Raw genomic sequence first — 9109 nt, forward strand, 5'->3', positions numbered from 1 at the left:
GGTGCAGGGTGAGTGGCTCCCCGGCAAGCGCCCCCACGCCTGTGCCCCTGCCCAACCCCTCCCATCCCTATGCCACCCACAGGCCTCTGTGGGAACTTCAATGGTCTGGAGAGCGACGACTTCAAGACATCTTCTGGGCTGGTGGAAGCCACGGGCGCCAGCTTTGCCAACTCCTGGAAGGCGCAGCCAAGCTGCCACGACAAGCTGGACTGGCTGGATGACCCCTGCTCGCTCAACATTGAGAGCGGTGAGGCTGGCACCACAGACCCCAGTCCGTGGGCCCTGGAGGGGGGACCCTGTCCACTGTGGGTGGAGCCATGCAGAGGGGTAGCCCCGCTGAGGTTCTGCCCCCCGACCCCTAGCGAACTACGCCGAGCACTGGTGCTCTCTCCTGAAGAAGACGGAGACGCCCTTCGGCAGGTGCCACCTGGCTGTTGACCCCACTGAGTATTACAAGGTGGGTCTGCCCTCACCGTGCCGCCCTCACCCCGGCGCTGTGCGGCGTGAAGACCAGCAGTGTGCGCGCGCAGGGCACAGCAGCCCCCCGTCTCACTGCCTCTCCTCGGCTTCGCGCAGAGGTGCAAGTACGACACGTGCAACTGCCAGAACAACGAGGACTGCCTGTGCGCGGCCCTGTCTTCCTACGCGCACGCCTGCGCCGCCAAGGGCGTGCTGCTGTGGGGCTGGCGGGAGCACGTCTGCAGTGAGTGCGCGGAGGCGGGCTTCCGGTTTCCTGGGCAGGTCTCCGGCAGGGCTGGCTGGTCGGGCAGCTCTCCGACCCCTCGGCCGGGCGGGCGGGCGCCTGGCAGGGGGAGGCTCCGGGGCGCTGCCGGCCCAGGACTGGAGCTGGTCTTCCATGGCTCACGGCCCTGCGTCGCTCTGCAGACAAGGACGTGAACGCCTGCCCCAGCTCACAGATCTTCCTGTACAACCTGACCACCTGCCAGCAGACCTGCCGCTCGCTCTCTGAGGGTGACACCCACTGCCTGAAGGGCTTCGCACCCGTGGATGGCTGCGGCTGCCCCGACCACACCTTCCTGGACCAGAAGGGCCGCTGTGTGCCCCGGGCCAAATGCTCCTGCCACCACCACGGGTTCTACCTGGAGGCTGGAGAAGTGATCCTGAGGCAGAGCGAGCGCTGGTGAGAGTGCTGGACTGGACCGGCAGGGCAGGCATGGGTGGAGCTGGGTAGGGCGGGGAGCTCAGCCCAGAGCCGAGATGACCCGGGCTGCACAGGGGTCTGGGGAGGCTCCTGAGGGCCAGGCTGGCATCTGTGCCTGAGCAGCCGCGGCTCCTCAGACCGCCATGCGTGGGGATGGTACCTACGGGCCATTCACCTCCACCTCTCCTCGTAGCATTTGCCAGGACGGAAGGCTGAACTGCAGGCCGATCCAGCTGATTGGGCAGAGTAAGTGGGTGCTGCCCTGTGTGTGGCTGCCTCCCGGGCCCTGAGCCCCTATCTTCAGCCTGAGCTCAGGCAGCCTCTCCATCCCACAGGCTGCAAGGCCCCAAAGATCCTGGTAGACTGCAATGACGTCACATCCCTGGCCCCCCGGGAGCCGCGCCCCATTAGCTGCCAGACGCTGGTGGCTGGCTATGTGAGTGCCTGGTGGACCAGCCTGGGGGAGGAGAGCAAGCACACCCCTACCTGCCCTCCCACTGGGGTCTGGACCAGCCTGGGGGAGGAGAGCAAGCACACCCCTACCTGCCCTCCCACTGGGGTCTGGATGCAGCACTCCTTATTGACTTTTCCATTCTTGGAAGGGATGGCAGTTTCTTAGGGATCCCAGGACATAGCTCCCAGTGGGAATCTGAGGGGGAGTCCTAAGGTCCAGGACCCAGTCCCTGTCAGAGGTGCCCCCACATGACATCTGCTCCAGGCTCGCTGGGGTGTTTGTTTTCACTGGCACCCCACTCTCTGCCTCCAGTACCATACAGGGTGTGTCAGTGGCTGCGTATGCCCCAATGGGCTGCTGGATGATGGCCGTGGTGGCTGTGTGGAGGAGGAGGAGTGCCCGTGCGTCCACAGCAAGGCCCTGTACCCCCCTGGGCACAAGATCAAGCTGGACTGCAACAACACTTGGTGAGCGGCTGGCTGGGGCCCGCAGAGGGCCAGCTAGGCAGTGGCACTCAGTGGTGGCAGTGGCCTCCACGTCTGTGCTGGCCTGAGGCTGCTGGGGGCCTGAGTGTGTGTGAGGCAGCCCTTTGGGGGTGCTGGGGTACCTGCTGGGTCCTGCCCTGGCTGGCAGGGCCTTCCATGCCACTCTAGCTCCTCCCACTGTTCTCAGCACTTGCCAGAGTGGACGCTGGGAGTGTACAAAGTTCGTGTGCCATGGCACCTGCTCCATCTATGGCAGTGGCCACTATGTCACCTTTGATGGGAGGCACTATGACTTTGATGGACACTGCTCCTACGTGGCTGTTCAGGTGAGCCATGGACCACCGCGGTCTCTGCTCTGCTGTTCCTGAGCCTAGAGGATTTGGGTTTCCTGTAGCAGGCAGGTAGGCGTGCAGAGGCCCCTCCCGCCTGCGCTTTGGGGAGCGGGTCTCTGTGCGTGGAGTTCTGCTGGCCAGCAAGTACCCCAGCCCCAGCCTGCACCCCTGGGTGGCAGGTTATCCCCAGCATCAGCCGACAGAAGAGGGCCTGAGGCCGGGCGAAGCCTGAGTCAGTGCAGGGCTGGGCTGTGCAGATGGACAGAGGCAAAGGTGCCGAAGGCTGCCTGGTTCCGCTCACTGGTGGCTGGTTCTTGCTGGCCACCATGTCTTGGTACCCAGTTGCATCTACCCCACTTGCCCCCAGGACTACTGTGGCCAGAACTCTACAGGCTCCTTCAGCATTGTCACCGAGAATGTCCCCTGTGGCACCACTGGTGTCACCTGCTCTAAGTCTATCAAGATCTTCATAGGGGTGAGTGGGTCACCCCAGGGCATGGCGGGCCTGTGGGGACCCGTAGACAGGGATGGTGACCAGCGTCTCCTCCTGCAGAGGATGGAGCTAAAGCTGGAGGACAAGCACCACAAGGTGATTCAGCTGGAGGAGGGCCAGCGCGTGGCCTTCACCACGCGAGAGGTGGGCCAGTACCTGGTGGTGGAGGCCAGCACAGGTGTCATCGTGATCTGGGACAAGAAGACCACCGTCTTCATCAAGCTGGCTCCCTCCTACAAGGTGGGTCCGGGCCGGCCTCCTGAGCCCCTGCGCGGCCGGCCACCCAGCCAGCCGTCCTCAACCTCCCTGGCGCGTGTCCCCAGGGCTCCGTGTGCGGGCTGTGTGGGAACTTCGACGACCGCACCAGCAACGACTTCACCACACGGGACCACATGGTGGTGAGCAGCGAGCTGGACTTCGGGAACAGCTGGAAGGAGGCCTCCACCTGCCCAGATGTGGCTGCCACCCCCGACCCCTGCAGCCTGAATCCGCACCGCCGCTCCTGGGCCGAGAAGCAGTGCAGCATCATCAAGAGCTCCGTGTTCGCTGTGTGCCACAGCAAGGTGCGGGCGGGTTAAGGCCAGGGCTGCCCGTCGGGGACCCCTGCGCTGGGCTCAAGGGATGGGGGGAACTGCCTCAGGCACAGCTCAGTGTCTGGGGTGGAGCCTGCTTGGAGCCCAGGAAACTGCTGCGGAGGGCAGTGGGCGTGGCCAAGAGAAGGGCGTGGCCGTGGGTGTGGTGGGCAGGGCTTGCACTCCTGCTGCTTGTTCTGAGTCACCTAGCAGCCCTGCTGTGGTACACTTGTCCTTCAGCCGTGGCTCTGTTTGCTTCTTTGGACATCTGGCCACATGACCAGCCTTCTGTCTGAGACTTACGGCGGCATCCTAGCCTCTCTCTACTTTCCCTGGCCCACAGTCACCAGAGAGAGGAAGAACCTAACCTTCTAGCCCCAGAAGGGCCCCAGTTGCAGGCTTTAGGGCAGGGCCAGCCTTAGCGGTGCCGTGTAGCTGGGGCCGGAGGCCTCCAGGGCTGGGTGATGGAGCTACTGCCTGCCTCATTCTCTCTGGACGCTCCTGCCCCATCCTCAGCCACCCTGGCCCTGGGGACGCGCGCTGGGTAACGGTGCCCTCCCCTCCTCCAGGTGGACCCCACGGTCTTCTATGAGGCCTGTGTGCACGACTCCTGCTCGTGCGATTCCGGCGGGGATTGCGAATGCTTCTGCTCTGCCGTGGCCTCCTATGCCCAGGAGTGCACCAAGGCGGAGGCCTGCGTGTTCTGGAGGACGCCGGATCTGTGCCGTGAGTGCCCGCCACCCTGGGCTGCAGTCGCCGTGGGGTCTGCACGCACCCCATCTGGGTGATGGCATGTGTGTCCCACACCTCCCGCCCTTCTGGGCATTGTTCCTCAGGCCGCCCCAGCACTGGGTTGGCAGGAGCTGGTGGGACACATCCTGCCCATAGCCCCCTCGCCTTGGGTCCACTTGTGCTCCCACATCTAACCTCATCCCTGTGCCCCTTGCCACACCCCAGCCATATTCTGTGACTACTACAACCCCCCTGACGAGTGTGAGTGGCACTATGAGCCGTGTGGGAACCGCAGCTTCGAGACTTGCAGGACCATCAATGGCATCCATTCCAACATCTCCGTGTCCTACTTGGAGGGTGAGAGCAGGCTGGCAGGCCTTGGGGACACCCGGAGACCTGGGCCCTGGGTTTGTTCGTGGACAGTGTCTTAGAGCCTGAGTGAAAGCCCTGCCTTTGTGGAGAGGCAGAGAAGCCGCTTTGGGCATACCCCTCAGTAGCCAGGTGATGCTGTGCTGGGGACCCCAGGGGAAGTGCCTGTGGGGTGAGGCTGATGGGGACCCAGGCAGCTGGGGTCTCCCATGGTGGTTCACACCCCATGCCCTGTGCCTGCTAGGCTGCTACCCTCGGTGCCCTAAGGACAAGCCCATTTACGACGAGGACCTGAAGCTGTGTGTCACTGGGGACCGGTGTGGCTGCTATGTCGAGGACACCCACTACCCGCCAGGAACATCGCTTCCCACCAATGATATCTGCAAGATCTGGTACCACACTACTCAGGGCCTGAAGACACAAACACACGCACATGTGTGCACACATGCAGACATAGCCACACAGGCACAGGTGCACATGCACACACATCCATGCACACACATCGGAACATACCGTGCACAGGTACACATGTGTGGACACATGTGTGGAAGTGCCTTGTCCCCTCTCCCATGGGGTGGCTTCTTTCAAGTTGGCCCTTGGGCTGTGCCGCAGCTTTTGGCTGGGCCTTGTGGGGGATGTCTGTGGATGGGCCAGAGAGGATCTGCAGCCATGTGTGTGTTTGTTTTGTAGCGAGTGCAACAACTTCTCCCAGGTGAACTGCTCGTGGGATGTAGGTGAGTTGCTGGGTGCTGCCCTGCTGCTGGGCTCTGCCCTGGTGCCAGCTTCCTCAGCCTGCTGTGCTGGGCCGCAGTGCTGCAGAGTTCACGCCACCCTGCTGTTCTCTCTGGGCGCTGGCGTCCTGCCGGGAATTTCTGCCAAGATCTGATCCATCCTGTGTCTGAGGGGTCCCTTCAAATGGAGGGCCAGGAGGGACAGCCTGGAGGCCTCAACAGTCTGTCTCTCTCCCACCTGCAGGGAAAGTCCTCAACTCTACCCAGGATGGCCTCTTCTGCTACAATGTGACCTGTGGCCCCAATGGGACAGTGCATGAGGACTTCAACGTCTGCCCATCTACCACGCTAACTCCGTCCACCACACCGCGCCCGTCCACACTGACCACCTCCACCTCAGTCCCCACCACGCCCACCACCCCGCTCACCACTACCAGTGCCCCCAGCACCACCACGGGATGTAAGGCCCTCCTTGGGGCTCACTCAGCCCAACACCCCTGGGCTGGCCGAGATAGCCTCTGTTGTGCAAATTGGCTGCAAACTGAGTTTGGGGAAAATGTTTCTAAGGGTGAGGGTGAAACTCTGTGTTTGTGCTGGGTGGAATCACAGCTACCATGGAACAAGCCACAGCTTCCCACTGATAAATGGGGCAAGGAAAGCAGATCTTGCTAGTGCCTCCTGGGAGGCTGCCTTCAGGATCAGCGGAGGCCACGTGGGTGCCTCCACTAGCCAGCCAGATGTCCTGGGGGACCTTATTCACTGTGTGCCAAGCCTGGACTGGCAACCAGGTCTGGGGCAGAGTGGGTGGCACACCGTTGGCCAGGAGATGAACCCCGCCACACTTCCCTGTTGGTGGGCGGCCCTTTTGTTAGTCATTGTTTTGAGACAAAGATTTAAAGACATCTGTGCAGAGTGCTGAGGCAGAGCTTCTACACCGGGGCTGACACGCAGGCATACTGGGCCTCCTCCCAGGCCTCAGTCTATCTGTGATAGACACAGCAGAAACGGTGTTTGGTGCTAAACCCTGACCCTACAACCTGGTTCCAGAGTGATGGTGTGGAGGGAGAGGCAGGGCAGCCGTGCCTGGGGGAGTCATGGAGGTTGCTGAGTCCTCCATGTCACAGTGACCTCTCTGGAGGTGCCTCTTCCCAGATAGGAGTGACCAGTGCTGGGCTTTGTGTCCCCAGGGTCATGCTGCTTCTGGTCAGACTGGATCAACGAGGACCACCCTAGCAAGGGCACTGATGGTGGGGACCGTGAGACTTTTGACAGCGTCTGCAGTGCTCCTGAGGACATCGAGTGCAGGTCGGCCACTGATCCTCACCTCAGCTTGCAGGAGCTGGGCCAGAAAGTCCAGTGTGATGTCTCCTTTGGGTTCCTTTGCAAGAACGAAGAGCAGTTTGAAAATGGACCATTTGGACTGTGTTATGACTATGAGATACGAGTCAATTGTTGCCTGCCAATGGAATTCTGCCCAACCACCTCTCCATGGACTACCACACTGACCAAACCACTGACCACCACCACAACCATGCCAACAACCACCACTCCAACCACGCCAACCACCACACCAATTACGTCACCAACTACCACGCCGATCACGTCACCAACCACCACACCAACTATTCCACTAACTACGATGTCTACTCCTCCAACTACATCACCAATCTCCACCTCTACCTCTTCACCTACAACCTCCTCTACCGCTTCACCAGTGACCACACCTTCCACACCATCAACAGCTACACCTCCTCATTCAACAACCACGATTACTACTTCACCAACTGTATCAACCTCAATCTCACACCCAACCATGTGTATAGATTGCAGATGGACTGGCTGGCTGGATTCTGGTAAACCCTCATTTGTGAAGTCAGGGGGAGATTTTGAACGGATTGAAGGTGTTTGTCCACCTACCTGGCAACCCAATAATATCTCCTGCAGAGCGGTAGTGTATCCTGACACTCCAATTGAACAGCTTGGACAGAATGTGACGTGTAACATCTCTGTGGGGCTGGTGTGCAGAAATGAAAATCAAAGTCTAGGTGGAGTCATTCCACAGCCCTTCTGTACTAACTATGAAATCAACGTTGAGTGCTGTGGGCCGTGCATCTTCACATCTGTCTCCACCAGCCCGACCACCATCACCTCAACCATCACCCAGGAGACTTCAACACCAGCACCCATCTCCACGGTAACGTCAACACCCACACCAACCAGTACAACCACAAAAACCACAACACCCACATCCATATCCACAACCACAGAGACTACAACACCCACACCCACCACAACTACAAAGACCACACCCACCACAACCACAGAGAGCACAACCTCCACACCCACTGTTACAATCACAGAGTCCACAACTCCCACAACCAGTACCACAGAGACCAAAACATCTATACCAACCACCATAACCACAGTGACTATGACATACACACCAGAGACCTCAACACCCACACTGACTATCACAACCACAGAGAGTACTACATCGACACCAACCACCACAACTACAGAGCCAACAACACCGACACCTATCACTTATACCACAGAGACCACAACTCCCACCACCACCACCACCACTACCACAGAGACTACAACACCCACACCCACAACAACTACAGAGACAAGACCTACACCCACTACAACCACAGAGACCACAACCCCCACACCCACAGGTACAACTACAGAGACCACCACTCCCACAACCACTACCACTGAGACCACAACACCTACACCAACAATCACAACCACAGTGACCACAACACCCACACCAGAGACGTCAACACCCACACTGAGAGTAACAACAACAAAGAGTACTATACCCACACCAACCACCACAACTACAGAGACAACAACACCCACACCTACCACAAGCACAGCGACCACAACACCCACACCCATCACCCATTCCACAGAGACCACAGCTCCTACCATCACCATCACCACTACCACAGAGACTACAATACCCACATCCACAACAACTACAGAGACAACACCTACACCAGCCACCACCACAGGGACCACAACCCCCACACCCACTGGTACAACCACAGAGACCACAACTCCCACAAACACTACCACAGAGACCACAACACCTACACTCACCACCACAACCACAGTGACGACATCCACACAGGAGACCTCAACACCCACACTGACAATAACAACCACAGAGAGTACTACACCCACACAAACCACTACTACTACAGAGACAACAACACCCACACCGATCACAACCACAGAGACCACAACACCCACACCAATGACCACAACAACAGAGACAACAACAACACCAGAGACCACAACACCCACACCCACCACAACTACGGAGACAACAACACCCACTTACACCACCACCACAGAGACCACAACACCCACACCCACAGGTACAACCACAGAGACCACAACTCCCACAACCACTACCACAGAGACCACAACACCTACAGCGACAACCACCACCACAGTGACCACAACACCCACAACAGAGACCTCAACACCCACACTGACTATCACAAGCACAGAGAGTACTACAGTCACACCAACCATCACAACTACAGAGACAACAACACCCACACCAGAGACCACGACACCCACACCCACAGGTACAACCACAGAGACCACAGCTCCCACAACAACTACCACGGAGACCACAACACCTACACCAACAACCACAGTGACCATAACACCCACAACAGAGACTTCAACACCCACAACGACAATAACAACAACAGAGCATAGTATACCCACACGAACCACTACAACTACGGAGACCA

The 9109-nt window shown here is 59.2% G+C and overlaps 1 protein-coding gene across 1 annotated transcript in view; it reads left to right on the forward strand.

Annotated features, from left to right (window-relative positions):
* Muc2 (mucin 2, oligomeric mucus/gel-forming) overlaps window positions 1-9109 on the forward strand; it is a 26429-nt gene that overhangs the window by 8150 nt on the left and 9170 nt on the right. Inside the window, exons 13-30 of the mRNA XM_004638047.2 lie at window positions 83-247; window positions 363-457; window positions 577-703; window positions 886-1141; window positions 1356-1408; window positions 1498-1598; window positions 1929-2083; window positions 2289-2427; window positions 2801-2908; window positions 2987-3166; window positions 3250-3489; window positions 4068-4224; window positions 4844-4991; window positions 5290-5333; window positions 5575-5790; window positions 6518-6681; window positions 7852-8133; window positions 8581-8722. Of these exons, the coding sequence (XP_004638104.1) occupies window positions 83-247; window positions 363-457; window positions 577-703; window positions 886-1141; window positions 1356-1408; window positions 1498-1598; window positions 1929-2083; window positions 2289-2427; window positions 2801-2908; window positions 2987-3166; window positions 3250-3489; window positions 4068-4224; window positions 4844-4991; window positions 5290-5333; window positions 5575-5790; window positions 6518-6681; window positions 7852-8133; window positions 8581-8722 (2772 nt within the window). The remainder of the gene's footprint in view (window positions 1-82; window positions 248-362; window positions 458-576; window positions 704-885; window positions 1142-1355; window positions 1409-1497; window positions 1599-1928; window positions 2084-2288; window positions 2428-2800; window positions 2909-2986; window positions 3167-3249; window positions 3490-4067; window positions 4225-4843; window positions 4992-5289; window positions 5334-5574; window positions 5791-6517; window positions 6682-7851; window positions 8134-8580; window positions 8723-9109) is intronic.

Source organism: Octodon degus, unplaced genomic scaffold, assembly GCF_000260255.1.
Source record: "Octodon degus isolate 3935 unplaced genomic scaffold, OctDeg1.0 scaffold00093, whole genome shotgun sequence".
Lineage (NCBI taxonomy): Eukaryota > Metazoa > Chordata > Mammalia > Rodentia > Octodontidae > Octodon > Octodon degus.